This window comes from Meriones unguiculatus, chromosome 20, assembly GCF_030254825.1.
Source record: "Meriones unguiculatus strain TT.TT164.6M chromosome 20, Bangor_MerUng_6.1, whole genome shotgun sequence".
Lineage (NCBI taxonomy): Eukaryota > Metazoa > Chordata > Mammalia > Rodentia > Muridae > Meriones > Meriones unguiculatus.
In genome coordinates, this window is record NC_083367.1 from 55,842,215 (window position 1) to 55,860,200 (window position 17,986).

The 17,986-nt window shown below is 46.7% G+C and overlaps 1 protein-coding gene and 1 pseudogene across 3 annotated transcripts in view; both read left to right on the forward strand.

The window, feature by feature from the left end:
- The first annotated feature begins 2,285 nt into the window (after positions 1–2,285).
- LOC110546535 (peptidyl-prolyl cis-trans isomerase A-like) lies at positions 2,286–2,919 on the forward strand (annotated as a pseudogene).
- Positions 2,920–11,064: 8,145 nt separating this feature from the next.
- Positions 11,065–17,986, forward strand: part of Rgmb (repulsive guidance molecule BMP co-receptor b) — a 28,401-nt gene continuing 21,479 nt past the window's right edge. Inside the window, exons 1-4 of one of the 3 annotated variants that reach the window (XM_060373551.1) lie at positions 11,065–11,187; positions 12,079–12,273; positions 13,205–13,280; positions 16,563–16,819. In XM_060373551.1, the coding sequence (XP_060229534.1) occupies positions 11,154–11,187; positions 12,079–12,273; positions 13,205–13,280; positions 16,563–16,819 (562 nt within the window). In that variant the 5' untranslated portion in view covers positions 11,065–11,153. Of the gene's footprint in view, positions 11,188–11,233; positions 11,641–12,078; positions 12,274–13,204; positions 13,281–16,562; positions 16,820–17,986 lie in introns of those variants that run through there. The other 2 variants (XM_021633407.2, XM_060373552.1) reach the window with 2 other exon arrangements.

The window sequence follows — 17,986 nt, forward strand, 5'->3', positions numbered from 1 at the left end:
AAAATATAGAGAGTTGGCAAGCAGAGAGGCCAACTACAGCTCTTCACCTTCACCTCTAGGTCAGCAGCAGACCAATTGCTGTGGCCCCCAACCCTCTGTGCCCACCTCCAGTGGATAACAGAAAACCTTCCTTTCCAAACTTCTTCCCTCCTACTCCTCCCATCATCCCAGCCCCCATTCCAACAGGTATTCCCAGGGAACCAACGGGGCACACAGGCCAGGAAAGCAGGTGTTTCCGGAATAAATATTCCAACACCAATGAGAGTAGAAGAGAGGTGATGTCATCAGGCGACCTAAGCCAGAATGCCTCCCCTGAAAGGCCTCGATGCTGGGTCTAGTTTGTATTCTCATTTTACGCTCTAAAACCACAAGGCGTGTCAGGCAGGCAAACGAGTTTACAGAAGCCTACAGGGCAGTTGTTCAGGGCAGTGGCCCTTTGTTTCAACTGTTTCTCCAGGTCATTCTGTTCCAGGTAGCCAGTAAAGCCGTGATTGGAAAATAGGCCAATAGGCCGTACAAGCAGCGCTTTTGGTAAATCACTAAATAAAGCAATAAAGCAATATCTAATAATAGGCCTCTTCTACCTTAGGCTATTTCAGAGGTAGGCTAACTGCAGATCCTCATCTCTCACTCCTCTCCTCCAAACCCCTAGCCTCACCTCCAGCTCTGCAGGAGACCACCGGCTGTGGTCACCCTTTCCTCTCTGCCCAGTCACTAGCGGCTTATGTAGATGCTTTTCACACTTCCTCCCACTCATTCCATTGTCCCAGGCCCCAACTCCAGCAGGCATTCCCTGGGAACCTGCCCGCCAAGCCTGCCGGAAGCAAGTAGGCCAGCTAAGCAGGCAGGTGAGCTTCGGGGCTTCAGTCTTCCTTCTTCCCCTCCTCCAAACCCTGTGCCGCAGTCTCATCCCGGACATTGTCGCAAACCAGCTGCTGTGGCCTCTCATTCCTCTCTGCCCCATTCCCGGGGACTCAGCAGATCCTGGTGGAACACAGCTTTCCTCCTCCCTCCTGTGGACCCCTCAGCCCCATTCCCAGCCAGTCCCCTTTCCTAAGGATCAGCTTCCAATACCTAGAAACACATTTCACAGGGAACCCCCAGTGGCCAAACAGGATCTCAGAAGTATTCCCTACCAGGCCATACAGCTACCACACTTTCCGAAGAACCGCAGTGGGCAACAGAAACCAGGGAACAAAACACCCACCCAACAAAGACAAAGCCATGTATTAAGCACCTGGAATCACAGTTTTACCAAACCCAGATGCGTGTTCACAGATTAAAATCCACAATCAATATAGCAATCACGACAGTGAGCCCTGACTAGAGCCCAGCAATCCAACTACAGTAGGCACTGAGAAATTCAACACAGCTGAAGAAGAAGATAAGGACCTTAACATAGCCTTTATGAAAATGATAAAGGTTCCTAAAGAGGAAATTAATCAATCCCTAAAAGAAACCTATGAAAACAGAAACACAGAGAAAGGAAATGAAGAAAACAGGCCAAGACCTAAGAGTAGAAACAGAATCAATAAAGAAAACTCAAACTGAGGGATATTTAGAAATAAAAATTTTAAAAACTAGAGCATGTACCTCAGAGACAAGCCTCACCAAAAGAATCGAAAGGATGGAAGAGAGAATCTCAGACATTGAAGGCAAGAGAGAAGAACTGGATACCTTAAGCAAAGAAAATGTTAAATCTAAAAATACCCAGGTACAAAACATCCAGTAAAACTAGAAAACTATTAAGGGACCAAATCTAAAAATAATAGAAATAAAGGAAGGAAAAGAAACCAGGCCAAAGGCAGAGAAAATATTTTCAGCAAAATCATAAAAGGAGAAAAAAAAAATCCCAATGTAAAGAAGGTGATGCTTATCAAAGTACAAGAAGCACAGAACACCTAACAGAACAGACCAGAAGAGAAATTCCCCTCAACACGCAGTAAATAGAACACTAAACATACAGAACAAAGAAAGCATATCAAAAGCTGCAAGGGAAAAGGGAGCCAATAGCATATAAAGGCAGATCTATTGGAATTATACCTGACTGTTCAGTGAAGACTTTGAAAGCCAGAAGGGCCTGAATAGATGTTCTACAGACTCTAAGAGAACACCAAATAAAGATTCATTACCAAGAATGGGTTACATATAATCAGGTTGTTGGTCAAAGGGATCCCACGGGAACCCTCCAGCAAACCAGGTTATTTATGTCTTAGGTCCTGGAAATAAAAGGAACTAAAATTAGGCTTTGCAGACACCGCTGCCCCCTGCCCCCTTGTGCTGCAGCCATGGTCAGCCCCACTGTGCTCTTCAACATTTGTGACCGATGGCAAGTCCTTGGGTGGTGTCTCCTTCGAGCTGTTCGCAAAGTTCCCAAGATAGCAGAAAACTTTTGTGCTCTGAGCAATGGAGAGAAAGGATTTGGATATAAGTGGTCCTCCTTTCACAGAATTATTCCAGGACTTATGTGCCAGGGTGGTGACTTCATACATCACAATGGCACAGGCAGCAGGTTCGTGTGTAGGGAGAAATTTGAGGATGAGAACTTCATCCTGAAGCATACAGGTCCTGGCATCTTGTCCATGGCAAACGCTGGGCCAAGCACAAGCGGTTCCCAGTTTTTTATCTGCACTGCCAAGACTGAGTGTCTGGATGGCAAGCATGTGGTCTTCGGGAAGGTGAAAGAAGGCACGAACATCGTGGAAGCCATGAAGCATTTTGGGTCCAGGAATGGCAAGACCAGCAAGAAGATCACAATTTTTGACTGTGGGCATCCTACCCACCAGACCATTCCTTCTGTAGCTCAGGAGAGCACCCCCATCCCATTTGCTCGCAGTACCCTGTGATCTCTGCTCTCGCTGAAGTTCTTTGGGTTCCATATTTTCCTCATTCCCCTCCAAGTCTAGCTGGATTGCAGAGTTAAGTTTATGATTATGAATAAAAAGCATATAAGAAAAAAAAAGGAAACTAAAATTAGATTATTGGTTATATATGTTCCAGCACTTCAGAATCTAAGTCAAGAGGATTTTCACAAGTTCAAGGCCAGCCTGGCATACCATTCATTCATTAATTCCAAAGATGTGAGGAGAGAGACTAATGACATGAACAAATAAATTAAAGCAAACAATTAATTAAAACAAATTGTTTTTTTTAACTCAAGTACAAGGGCTGCCTGTCCCTAATGTGGGGTTTAAGAGGTCAGCATTGGATGTGCAGAAGACAAGGATTTTATAGCTCAGGAGTTGAGGGTTTTCAAATGGGACACTTGGTGGACAAAATAGGTGGGGTGACAGGAGCAGAACATAAGTATAACAAGTTAGTCATAGCAATAAGACATGATTGCAAGGTGGTCATAACAACAGGTGGTCATGACAAAGTAGCCATAACAACCCCTTTGAAACAAAGGTAGGGTTGCAAGACGTTATTAATTTTTTGAAATGAAGACACGATTGCCATTCCTGGAACAGGCAATATAGAGCCATTTGTAGTTAAGGTTGCAGGTGGAACTTAGCCCAGTCCTTGAGAAACAGAATTTTGATCATAAACAGGAATGAGCTAGTTTGTCTTTACTATAAGATGGCTTTCAAGCCTAAGATGGAGGCAAGCTGGCTCATCACTACATAGCAAGACTCTATCTGAAGACAAAACAAGCATTGCTTAATGAAGCAAGTAAGATTTGACATGTATCAGATCTTCCCTTTCATGGAGAAAAAGTATGAAGGATGTGAAGTCCTTTCCAGAAGATGGAAAATTATGGTTCCTTCTCTCCCCAGCCAGTCCCACTGCTTAAAGGTCCTGAGAAAAAGAAAACTTGTTTTTAGTAGAAGCCCTCCCCAGTCACACATTCCTTACATTCTTCAGTGATGGACAGTTCCAGCTGTGACAGCTGAAGAGCACTTTAACAACTCCATAGCAAGAGCCCAGACCTTGCCGCTCCCAAACTATCATCTTTTGAACCAAGCTCTACTCCTAAATTCGGCCAGATCTCTTTGTAAAAGTCTTATTAGCATGCATTATTTTCACTAGTCCATTATCAACTTGATTCTGGCACTAAATACCACCTAAGGCTGTTATGTGGCTCAAATAGCTAGTGAGTATGAGATATAAAAAGAAAAAGAATACTTAATATTTTTATATTTGTAATAATTTCAACGCTGCTTTCTCTGTACTTAGTATAATTTAGCAAGTTGACTTAAAGTATACTTGCCATTTTTTTCTACTACTGCTCTATGTACATTTTATCTGTATATTAAAACATACTCAATACTCAATAAGTTTCCTAATTTAAACTCTTAGTAGGTATAATAGGCTCTTGGAAGAAAGGATATCCAAATTTCCATTTCACACAGATTTTGTGGTACTTTAAAGGCTTACTGTAGTATATTCTATTTCGTCTATTTTTTTTTTTTTTTGGTAATGTTCTTGCCATTATAAATACAGGTGAATGTGGGGATAAAGATACCTGCAGGGTATCCAGGTTAGACATCACCTCCCTACCCAACCAGTCCTCTCTTCACCAGGTCCATCTGGGGCACAGCCAGCAGGGGTGAGCTTCATGCAGTAATATTACCTGCATTTCCAAGGAAACTTGCAGGGCTCCAGGAACAACTAGCTCCGTTGTCTGGCCACCTCACCAGGGGTGCTGCGCCGGAAACACGCCAGGGCAACCAGATGGCTAAAGGCCAGGCTTAAGCACACAATCAACAAGAGCCATGGCAATATGGCACCTTTGTACCATCAAATGGATAGAGGCCTTTAAAAAGGAAATTAATAAATCCCTTAAAGAAATACAAGAAAACACCATTGAACACGTGAAGGAAATTAATAAAATTTTCCAAGACCTGAAAATGGAAGTAGAAGCAATTAAGAAAACAGAAACTGAGGGATTCCTGAAGATGGAAAACCTAAGGAAGAGAACAGAAACCCCAGAAGTAAGCATCATCAATAGAATACAAGAGATGGACAAGAGAATTTTGGGAGTAGAAGATACAATGGAAGAAATTAATACATCAGTCAAAGAAATGTTTAATCTAAAAAATTTCTGACACAAAACATCCATGAAATCCGTGATACTATGAAAAGATCTAACCTAAAAATAATAGGAATAAAAGAAAGTGAAGAGTCCAAGCACCAAAGACCAGAAAATATTTTCTACAAAATCATGGGATAAAATTTTCCCAACCTAAAGAAAGAGATGCTTATAAAGATACAAGAAGCATATAGAACACCAATTAGATTGGAACAGAAAAGAAAATCCTCCCACCACATAATAATCAAAACACTAAATCTACAAAACAAACAAACAAAAATATTAAAAAGCCAAAAGGGATAAGAGCCAAGTAATTTACAAAGGCAGGTCTATCAGAACTACACCTAACTTCTCAAGAGTCTCTAAAAGCTAAGGCCTGGACAGATGTCTTGTAACCTCTAAGAGACCACAGATGCAACCTAGACTACCGGACCCAGAAAAACTCTCAATCGCCATAGATGGAGAAAATAAGGCATTCCAAGATAAAATCAAAATATGTATCCACAAATTCAGCCCTACAGAAAATACCAGAAAGAAAACTCCAACCCAAGGAGGTTAACTACATCCAAGAAAATACAGGAAATAAATAGTTCCACACCAGCAAAAACAAAAGAAGGGAAGTACACACAAACACACATACACTAACACCAACAACCTCAAAATAACAGAAATTAGTAGTCATGGGTCATTAATATCTCTCAACATCAATTAACTCAATTCCCCAATAAAAAGACGCAGCCTAATAGAATGGATACAAAAACAGTATTCATCACTCTACTGCATACAAAAACACAACTCAGCAACCAAGATAGACATTACCTCAGAGTAAAGGGCTAGAAATGATTTTCCAAGCAAACAAAAGCAAGAAGCTAGCTGGAGTAGCCATTTTAATATCTAGTAAAATAGACTTTCAACCAAAATTAATCAAAAGATATGCGGAAGGACAACTCATACTCATCAAATAAAAAAATCCACAAAAATGACATCTTAATTCTAAACATCTAAGTCCCAAATTCAAGAGCAACCACATTTGTTAAAGAAACATTACTAAAGCTTAAATCCCACATTGAGCCCCATACATTAATAGTAGGAGACTTTAACACACCTCTCTCACCAATCGACAGGTCATTAAAACAGAAAATAAACAGAGAAATAACAAAACTAACTGACCTTATGAATCAAATGGACCTAAAAGATAGCTACAAAACATTCCATCCAAACACAGAAGAATATACCTTCTTCTCAGCACATCATGGAACTTTCTCCAGAACTGACCACATAGTTGGTCACAGAGCAAGCCACAACACATACAAGAAAACTGAAACAACTCCTTGTATTTTATCAGAACACCATAGACCTCAACAGCAAACAACAGAGAGCCTGCAAACTCATGGAAACTGTACAACTCTCTATTCAATGACCACTGGATCAGAGAAAAATAAATAAATTTTTAAAAAGCTATCTATATCTATTCATTATAGTACTTGAAGTTCTAGCCAGAGCAGTAAGAAAACTAACAGAGATCATGGGGATATAATTTGGAAAGAAAGAAGTCAAAGTATTGCTATTTGCAGATGATGTGATAGTATACAGAAGGGACTACAAAAATTCTACCAGGGAACTCCTACAGCTGGATAAATACCTTCAGCAAGTGGGTGGATACAAAATAAACTCAAAAAAAAAAAATCAGTAGCTTTTCTATATACAAGTGACAAATGGGCTGAGAAAGAAATTAGGGAAACAGCACCCTTCCCAATAACCACAAAGAATATAAAACATCTGGTGTAGCTCTAATCATGCAAATGAAAGACTTGTTTAACAAGAACTTCAAGTCTTTGAATAAAGAAAATATCAGAATATGGAAAGATCTTCCATGCTCATGGATTGGTAGGATTAACACAGTAAAAATGGCCATCTTTTCAAAAGCAATCTACAGATACAATGCAGTTCCCATCAAAATTCCAACACAATTCTTTACAGACCTTGAAAGAACAATTCTCAACTTCCTATGGAAAAACAAACAAACAAACAAAGAAACAAAAACAAACAAACAAACAAAAACCAGGATAGCGAAAACAATCCTGGAGGTATTACCATCCCTGATTTCAAGCTGTACTATAGAACAACAGTAATAAAAACTGCATGGTACTGGCATAAAAATAGTCAAGTTGATCAATGGAATCAAATTGAAAACCCATAAATAAACCCATGCACATATGGACATCTGAATTTTTACAAAGAAGCCAAAACCATACATTGGTTAAAACAAAACAAAAAACAAAAACAAAAACAAACAAAAAAAAAGCATCTTCAACAAATAGTGCTGGTCTAACTGGAAATCTACATGTAGAAAATGCAAATAGATCTATATTTATCACTCTGCACAAAATTCAAGTCCAAGTGGATCAAAGACCTTAACATAAAACCAGAAACACTAGATCTATTAGAAGAGAAACTGGGGAAGAGACTTGAACTCATTGGCACAGGAGACAACTTCCTGAACAGAACACCAACAGCTTAGGCTCTAAGATCAACAATTAATAAATGGGACTTCATGTAATTGAAAAGCTTCTGCAAGGCAAAGAACACTGTCAATAGAACAAAATTATAGGCTACAGACTGGGAAAAAAAAATCTTCACCAACCTTGCATCAGACCATATCCAAAATACATAAAGAACTCAAGAAATTAAACACCAACAAACCAAATAATGCAATTAAAAAGATACAGAGCTAAACAGAGAATTCTCAACTAAGGAATATCAAAAGGCAGAGAAACACTTAAAGAAATGCTCACCAAGAACCATGCATGGATATAACCTAGAACCCCTGCTCAAATGTAGCCCATGGCAGCTCAGTATCCAAGTAGGTGCCCTAGTAAGGGGAAAGGGGACTATTTCTGACATGAACTCAGTGGCTGGCTCTTTGACCTCCCCACCCCACCCCCATGGGAGGAGCAGCCTGCTAGGCCACAGAGGAGGACTTTGCAGCCAGTCCTGATGAGCCCTGATAAGCTACGGTCAGATGGCAGTGGGGGAGGACCTGCCCTATCAGTGGACTTAGAGAGGGGCAGGGAGAAGATGAGGGAGGAAGGGTGGGGTTGGGAAGAAATGAGGGAGGGGGCTACAGCTGCGATACAGCTGAGACACAAATAAACTGTAATATAAAAAACAAAAATTTAATTAAAAAAAAAACAAATGCTCAGTTTTCTTAGCCGTCAGGGAAACGCAAATCAAAACAACTCTGAGATTCCATCTTACACCCATCAGAATGGCTAAGTTCAAAAACTCAAGTGACAGCACACGCTGGAGAGATTGTGGAGAAAGGGGAACCCTCCTCCATTGCTGGTAGGAATGTAAACTTGTACAACCAATTTGGAAATCAATCTGGTGCTTTCTCAGAAAACTGAGAATAGAGCAGGGTGTGACAGCACACACCTTTAATCCCAGCACTCTGAAGGGAGAGGCTGATGGATCTCTGTGAGTTCTACGCCAGCCTGGTCTACAAAGTGAGTCCAGGAGAACCAAGCCTACACAGAGAAACCCTGTCTTGAAAAGACAAAAAAAAAAAAAAAAAAAATTGAGAATAGTTCTTCCTCAAGACCCAGCAATACAACTCCTGGACATATACCCAAAAGATGCTCCATCATCCCACAAGGATATCTGCTCAACCATATTCATAGCAGCTTTATTCCTAATAGCCAGAAACTGGAAACAACCTGTATGTCCCTCAATTGAGAAATGGATAAAGAAATTGTGGCACATTTACACAATGGAATACTACTCAGCTTTTAAAAACAAGGAAATCATATAGTTTGCAGGCAAATGGATGGAAGAAACTAGAAAAGATCATCCTGAGTGAGGTAACCCAGACCCAGAAAGGCACATGTTATGTATTCACTTAGATATTAGCCATGTAGTACAGGATAACCATTCTACAATCCATAGACCCAAAGAAGCCAAGTAACAAGGAGGACCCAAAGAAGGATGTTCAATCTCCCTCAGAGAAATAAAATAGACATAAGAAGTGGATGAAGAGGGAGAGCTGGGTGGGAAAGGGTTGGAAAGGGAACAAGGGTGGTGATCAGGTGGGGGAGAACAGGGGTTGGGAGGTGAGGGAGCTGAGGATAGAGAAAGGAAACCAAAGGGGGGGGTCATCTCTGGGATAAGCTGGAGACCTTCAATGGGATAGGCTCCTGGGAGGATATGAGGTGACTCTAGCTGAGACTCCTAGTAGCAGGGGATAGGGAGACTGAAGTGGCCACCTCCTATAGCCAGGTAGGACTTCCAGTGAAGGGCGGGGGATTCCAACTCACCCACAAAACCTTTCACCCAAAGGCATGGATAAAGATGGAGCAGAGATCAAAGGAAGGGCCAAACAATGACTCGCCCAACTTGAGACCCACGCCATGGGAGAGAGCCAACCCCTAACATGATTAACAAAACTCTGGTATGCTTGCAGACAGTGGCCTAGCACGACCGTCCTCTGAGAGGCTCCACTCAGCAGTGGATCGAAACAGATCGACTCATAGCTAAACATTAGGCGGAGCTTAGTGTGTCTTGTGGGAAAGTTGGGGGAAGGATAGAGGGATATGGAGGGCACAAGACCTCCAGCAGATCAACAAAGTCAACTAAAAGAGGACCATGGGAGCTCACAGAGACTGAACCACTAAGCAGAGAGCATGCATGGACTGGACCTAGGTCCCCCACACATGAGGGTGTCCTAGCGATGAGAGCAGGACTGTCTCTAACATGGACTCTGTTGCCTGCTTTTGGATCACTTTCCTCTAGCTGAGTTGCCTAACCCCTCAGGGGAAGAAGATGCCCTTAGTCCTGATGTACCAGGGTGGGTTGGTTGGGGGAGGCTCCCCTTTTCTGAAGAGAAGGGGAGTATTTGGAGGAAGAGGGTGGGAGGGGGCTGCAATAGGGATGTAAAATGAACAAATAAATTTTTAAAATAAAATCATAAAAAATTGTTTTTAAAAAATCATGAGATGGAAACATTAATTATCCTGATTTGATGAGAACATGTTGCATTCCTGTACTGAAATATCATACTTTAATCCATAAACGTGCACAAATATTTCATGTTAACCAAAGATATTTGTTAGAGGAGATGGAAATGTCAACTAACCTGATTATTCAATTAACAATGTGTACATGTATCAAGTTGTCATGGCTCTTCCCCATAAATTTCAGCAACTAAAAGATATTCTCTTTAATAGCTATATTTCAAAAGTTAGTATTACTAGTAAAAGCTAGGCAAGGTTTTAATTCTTGTTGTTAAAACAGGAGACAAGCAGTGTAGTGGCACTTTATTATGAAATTTCAGCCTTTTCTGCATCAATTTCAAAGATTTTACAATCAAACAAGACACAGTTGACCACAGAGGGAACTAAAACTGGAGGTCCCGAAGTGGGACCTGAAAAATACATTGAGACTAAGGAAATGTTAAATGTATGATTTAAATAAATGTGCGCTGGAGGGATTTGCACAACAATTGGGTCCATCTTGCACTGGCCAGTATTTATTGGAAAGGGATTGTGGTGGCTTGTGTCTGTGTTTATTGATGCGCAGGCCAGCTGGCCGCGCAAAGGAACGAAGGGCCGCGCGGCATATGTAGGCGTCTTCTGAGCCGGCTCTCTGGATTCCCTTTGAACTCTTTTTCATCATGATTGTGTGCGGCAGCTTGTCTTTGTGTTGGTAAAAGGGAAAGGAAAGGCACCGGGGAGGAGACTTTAGTTTCTGACTTAGAGCTGTGCTGTGCTGATTGCTCAAGTGACTTTTCAAAGGCAAAGCAGGTGGAGACATTAACATTCCTTGTTTCTATAGGACCACGGAATGAGACCACCACTACTACTTTTTTTTTTTTTTTTAAATTATCAGTAGTAAATAGAGCAGGTTTCAGTGTATCTTACACATACCTTAAATGAACTCAGGCTTTTTTTTTTTTTCTCCTCAGTCTGATTGGCATTTAAAGAAGATAACGGCAGATGAAACGCAAAAATCCAGGCAGAGGAGTGGTTGAGTTTCCGAACCTGGAGGAGCTGCGTCCCCAAGCTTCTCCATTTCTTCTCGACACGGAACCCACGGTACAGACGTCAATCCCGCCCTTTCGCACTGCCCTATGCTGCCCCTACCGTTACATGGAGAAACTGCAGGTAAAGGTTAGAGGTGATAAGGCGTCGGGCTAGGGAGGGCGAAGTCGCCGTGTCACTACCTGAATCCGGACGCTTCAAGTTTTATTTTAGGGGGGGGGGGAATCACCACTCTGGGTCTAGAACGAGCGAGAGAACTAAAAGGCTGCTGCTGAGTGCCCACGAAGCTCAAGAAGAACCTCCCTGGAGACACAGCCCAGCCTCCCCTCCCCCGCCTCGTTCCTGGGGTAGAAGGGGCCGTGGCCCTGCGACTTTCCTGCGGGTCTTTGACAGCACGCTGCCTCGTCGGGGTCTCGGGCTCTTCTTTCCACCCCTTTCTTCGGACGTGAGGCCCAGCCACCCGGCACCCCGGCGGGCGGGAAGGGTAACACCGAGGCTCGCGCGTCGGGAGGACCCCTCCCGCCTCTCCCCCCCCCGTGGTTCCAGACAGTGGAAGACCCTCGGGGATAAGTCGGGGTGCGCTTTGGGGGGGCGCCGGAGGACAGCCCCAGGGGGCGGGGAGGGCGGCGGGGGGAGGGGTGCGCTGCCCCCGCGGCGGCGCAGAGCGCGGACACCGCACGCGTCGGCCGCTGCCCCGTCGGGGCGACAGCCCGCGGAGGTCCCCACCGGGACCCGCGGTGCGGCGGGCGGGTGGGGGCAGCGCGGCGGGCGCGGGGGGCGGCGCTGGCGGCGTGAAAGGCGCCTTTGTGCGCGGCCGGGCGGGGGAGAGCCGAGCCGGAGGCGCCCCGCGCTCCCGGCCGTCGGGTCTCCAGCGGGACGGTCGGGGGGGCGCGGTGGGGCGCGCGCGGGCGGTGCGGGGAGCGTCCGCGGCGGGTGCTGGGCAGCGGGGGTGGGAAGGGCGCAGCGTGGAGGAAGTTGGGGAGAGGGACCTGTCTCCCCGCCCTCTCCCCCTAGGTAGCGGAGAGGCCCCGCCGGCGGGCTGGCTGTGGCTCCGGAACCGGCATCTGGAGGGCGGCCCCCGGGTGGAGCCTCCCGCCGGCCGCCCACCTGGGGCCGCGGCGCGGCCTCCCTCCCGCTCCCCGGCCGCGTGGCTTGCGGCTTGTTTTCCCAGCTGGCAAGCGTCGCGCTGCAGACAAGGGCATGCCTGTGGTGAGTTGTTTATTTGGTTGGAGTTTGCGGTGGGCCGGGAGGACGTGGGGGGCCAGCGGCAGGCAGCGGCCCCGGCTGTTTTGTTTAGGTCTCCCTCCACCTGTGTGGTATAAATCTGCCAGGCTCGGGGTGGTGGAGCCCAGGCTGAGAAAGCCCTGGCATTCCAAAAGCTCCTGGTCACGTTTAATTCGCAGTGCCTGAAACCGACTAGGGTCTAACGAAGGCTGGCCCCCGCCCCCGGCTTTCCAGGGACCCCCCAGCTTCCCAAGGGACCGTCGTAGCCCATGACCCAGGGACCGCAAGCCACCGAAGTTTCTTAGCTTCACTTCCCCATTCCTTGGGGGCAATGGAGCTGAGGATTTGGCGTGAAAGGAGCCCAAGAAAAGAGGGGGGAAACTTATGCTGGGGATTTTTGGTGTGAAGCAAGGATGTCAGGTTGGCCTTGCTTCTACAAATTGGGGCCCCGGGTTGGCCAATTTCCCAGACGAGACTGGTGAAAGGCTGGCGGCCGGCTCCTCAGGGATCCCATAGGAACCCCTGGGGCTGATGTTAGCACAGCCTCAGCTTCGTTTGCCTGGAAGAAAAGCCTAAATACATTAGTGAGAGGGTAAAGCTTTTAAGGCCTTCTTGGGAGTTAGTGGCTGGCTAATGAGAGGTTAATTTTGTTTCGAAGGGAAGGCTGCGCTGGTTTCCTGAGATAAATGGACAGGAAGCGCATTACCTCCAAGCACTGGCAAGCAGCTCCCAAATGCTTTTTGCACCTGCCGCTTCTAGCCCTGTGAGCCAGAAGCGAGCCGCACTGGAGTCTGTTAGGGATCAAGGTGCTCAGGATGTAAGGGCGGGTTATGAACCCCTTGCTCTCCGCGGTCCCTCTCCCTCTCCTGGGGCTCAACGCTCACACAGAACCCGGGGGCTCTTCTCTCACACCTAGGTCCTGCGTGTTCCGGAGTTCCGGGGCATCCTGATCCTGCTCAGCCCCTTCCAGGTGCAGAAGGGTTAAGAATGATGTAAGTACAAACCAGGAGCTACATGCTGCTGGGCTCCTGGACTCTGGGCTTGTCCAGCCCCTGATTTTCAAACATTGTAAGGCAATGAGCAGCAGGGGAGTCCTTACTCCGCGGAATGGGTTACAGAAGTCGCTTGTTGCAGGCTTCTCTGTCCTGGGTGAGCTGTTAAGCAGAGACCCTCATGTTAAGTTTCGGGGTATGAAGAGACAGTACCTGGGTAACAGTTAATACACTATGTAAGGGTTTGGGAAATGAAACTACATCATGTTGAGAGTCTATTACCCATTTGCATGTCCATGGCATGTTATGTCTGGGTCTCCTGGATGTACTGCTGTTCTGGTTTCATCATTCCTTCTCGAAAACAAAAAGGAAGAGAGAAAGAATGCAAGTCGCAAGACACAGGGTGGAGTTTTGGGTTGCTCAAGTTGCCAATCACCTCACTTTTTTCCCAATTAAAATGGAATACTTTATAATCATCAATTTTGTTCTACCTTCCTCCCTGGGTTTTTCACTGCTTGAACTTGCCACACATGGGCTTGAAGAGTGGCTGCCCTGTAGACGATCACTCAACATGCTCTTGTTTTCCAAGCTGATTTCCAGTCTTGCCAACAGTCCAGACTCACCCCAGAGCATGTCAACAGACCCAATGTCATGAAAATTGGAACCACCTTGTGGTTTAATTGTTTAAAAAAATACCATTTTCCTTGAGCAGCTGAACACTTACGCCGTAATAAAAAGTGAATTGTTAGGCATACATGTCTTAAGCTTGTCAAATTTTACAACAGAGGAGCAATAAAACACCTTAGAGATGATTGTTTTTTTTTCCTCTGAAGTTTTTTTTCTTGACATCAGGATTTGCAGCGACTCAAGGGCGCCCTCTACTGATAAGACTATCTAGAGCCCCATGTATTAAAAAAAAAAAGGATAGTGCAGAGAAAGAAAAGTCATCAGCAGAAGGACCCACTCTAAATTGAATGTACTGATCTTTCACTTTTTAGTTATATGAAGTGTGGGAATGACATGAGGTGGCTTTGGGGGATATAATTAAATACTGAAGCAAAAAAAAAACCTCTACATTTTGCTGTTAGTCAGCTAGTTAAAAACACTTAAAAATCTTTGTTTAAAGATGGTTTGTCCAAATGTCTGTCTGTGCACCGTGTGTGTGCGCGTGTGTGCATATGAAGGTGAAGGGGATTCTAATCCTCTGGAACGGGAGTTATAGACTGTTGTGAACTGCCAGTGGGCACTGGGAAGTGAACCCAGGTCTCCTGGAAGAAAAGCCACTGCTCTTAACTAGAGAGCCATCTCTCCAGCCCCAAGCTAAAAAGAGTTTTAAGAAGAGTGTCATGTAGTCACTCTTTAAGATATTTATTGGGATTTTCTTAGTTGTATGTCATGGATTATATGTAGTAACTGCAAGATGGTAAAAATTTTTGCTGATAGCATTTAATGTATGCCATTATGTAAAACTGTCAGATACACTCCAGCCCTCCCCCCATGAAAAGTCATTTCTCCAGGCAACTCTGAAGCTATTATTAAGCATATTAAAGATAGACAGAAGGCTTGGATTGTATCTTGGCTAGTGAAAGGTGTGTTTACCACTTGAGTCATCATGGCATGTAATAAGTAATGAAAAATTACAGTAAAAACAGGTCTCCTTCATTAGGGACCTAGTGGTTTCAGACATTCACAGTGTGTCTAATGAGTAAAAGAGTTTACCTAATTCTTGACCCCCAATTATTTTTGTCCATTGATTAGCACACTGTAACATGTGGAATATTAATGTGTCTGTGGTTGATAGGAGATTCCTAATTAGAGATTCTGAGTAATGTAGCAGGTAAAGTTGTAAACTGTAATTTAGAATGCACTAAGTGCATTTTAAATAGCAGTCCTCAACTGTTTGGGGAATGGCAGAAACAGCGGGAAAGGAAAGTGGCTCCTAGCACTGACGACATCCTCCAGAGGAGATAACACGAACTGATAGCAAATTGGAGCCTATCCTCAACTCCAGAACTGCTTTCTTTTGTCTCCATTTACTAGCCTTTTTTCTTGGAAACAGTTTGTTGGAGTTTGCCCTTAGTTTTGGAGGGCAACTCAAGTAGAAACAGACCTACCATTGGATTAATTTAATAGGCTGGAAATTTGTGGAAAAGCCACCGAGCAACAAGAAATCGTGGCATAATTGCACTGCATAAAAACTCACCACTCTCATTAATCTAATTACCTTGTAACCGAACACGTTGAAGTTCGCCCAATCCCTGACTCTCGCTCTCGGCTTTGAAGCAGGGAAAATGTCAGAGAAACCAAAACACCAGAGCCTCACGCAGCTGCCAGCGAATTCCGCCGGGAGCTGGCAGGTACCTTCTCATTCCATCCATCTGCTACGGACCTCGGGAGCCACCCGAGTATCTAACGCAGCCCGGCTGGTCTCTTGTTTACCGAGAGACCCCACACTCTTGGCTTACGAGGTCCAGCAGATGTGATTGGTTGAGTGGGGCTGGGGGGTGGGGGAACCCTGCTACACAGAGCTTGGGAAAGCACCGGCTTCCTGCAAGCGGCTGAAGCCAGCAGGGCCTGGACGGGGTGGGCGGTGGGGGTCATTAAACGCAAACAACGAACAAAAAAAAAAAAGTAGGAGGAAGCTGAACCTGAAGCTCATTAATTCAAGGGAAGGTTAAAGGCCGGTTCTCCTGGAACTCGGGACAAGCGAAAGTCGCTGTCGCCCGTTTCTATTGGGTATCAGAGAGCTGTGATCGCGGAAAGGGGTGGAGGAGAGAAAGCACAAGGAAGCCGGCGGGAGGCAGCGCCCTGGCAAAGCTGCCCCACCCGCGGGCGGCGGACGCGGAACTTGAGTGAGACGCAGAAGGGAGGCGCCAGGGCGGGAGGCACGCTCGCAGCCAATGGGAAGCGGAGGAGGAGCGCGGAGGGGGGCGGGGCCTCGGCGGATTGGCCGAGCCCGGCTGGGCGGGGCGAAAGTGGGGGGCTGAGATTGATTGACCGGGCGGGCCTCGGTGCGTAGCTCTCCGGGCCCGCTGCCTGCCGCGGCCGGTGAGGTCCCGCCGACCCACGCGCGCCGAGCCCACGCCAGCTCGGGCCCAGCCTCTCGCGGCCGCTCCCGGCGCTCGCTCACCGTCTCTGTGTCTCTCTCTCCCGTCCCTTTCCGCCTGCCCGGCGCGTCCGGCCGTCCCGATGCCTCTACGCTCCGCGGCCGCCTCCCTCCGCCCTCGACGCCCCGGTCCTCGCGGCGGCGGCGGCGACCGGCCTCGAACGCTGGCCTGAAAGGAAGAAGAGGAGGAAGCGAGGCGCGCCCCCCGGCCCATGCCGCAGCCGGAGGCCCGGCCCAGCGACAGCGCCCGCGCCGCCGCCCTCGCCGGAGCGCACGAGACCTGCATGGACGGGCATGGGCGTGAGAGCAGCACCTTCCTGCGCCGCCGCCCCCGCCGCCGCCGGGGCTGAGCAGTACGGCCGCCCCGGGCTCTGGCCGCCGCCGCCGCTGCTGCTGCTGCTGCTGCTGCTCGGCCTCGGGCTGCTCCACGCAGGTAGGCGCCGGCCGGGTGGGGAGCGGGCCGCGCAGGCTTTGTTCTGGGGCAGGAACGCCGCGGCCCCGGCGTTGGCTGCGGCGGGGTCGCGGCTCCGCCCGCGGCCGTCGGGGCCCCGCGGGAAACGCTCCGGGGCTGCAGGGCTCTCCGCGGGGCGGGTTTCCTGGAGCCCGGGCCGCCTGCGCCGCCGCCGCCGCCGCTGCCCTCCAGCTCGGGGTGGCGGCGAGGCCGGGAGTCGCGGCCGGTGCGGACGTTTTCACCGAGTTTGGGGGTGGATTCCGAAGAAACTTCGCCGGGATCTCTTTCGGGTTTGCCGAAGCTGCTCCGAGCGCGGTTTGGCGGGTTGAAGGCGTGCTGGGAGGGTAGCCTCGAGTTTTGGGTTCCCAGCGGGCTTGACAGATGCCTGCTGCGGTGTGGAGGCCGACACAGCCCTGAGGAATGTGCTCTTCGGAAGGTGAACCTGAACCTTGTGACACGGGATGCCTATTTTTGTTTTCTTTGCGAATAAGTACCCTCACCTTTTAAGACTTTGCCTAGACCATGAATTCCTCTTTAATACAAAAATTAAAAGAGCCATTGTTTTACGTAGATTTCTTTTCCTTGAAGGCCTTTTCCCCTTTGTTTATGATGACACAACGCTGTAATCTGAAGAATTCTGGTTTAATATCACTCAGCTGTACTGAGAACTTTTCTACTAGAGAAGACACACCAACCGTACTAAAATAGCTAGGAGGCTTTTTGAGAAATGGAATAAAATGACATTGAAGAGACAGCTCTTTGAGGTGGTATAATAGCTGCATTTTAACGCTGTCACTTGGGAAATGGACTGGTGGTAAAATGTAGCCAGTTGTGGGCTAATTGGGGCTTTAAATTAGTAGCTTTAAAGCCTTTGAAAAAAAAAGTCCGAATGCGGTTTCAGGGAAACTCTGTTAATGTTCCAGTATTCAGGAGTGTTGGGGTGAAAAATATGTATCCATTATGTCAAACTGTGCATTTCATGGCACGAGAGTTGAAGTGCTAGATTGAGCTCTGTTCTCTTGTTCTCGTGGGCAGCTTAGATATTGGTTGCTGTAGGGTCCTGACAGGACTGGAGAGTGGTTCCTGGAGGTTTCTTTACTGCCCTATGAAAGGCATGAGAAACTGGACTAAAGCTTTACAAGATTAAGG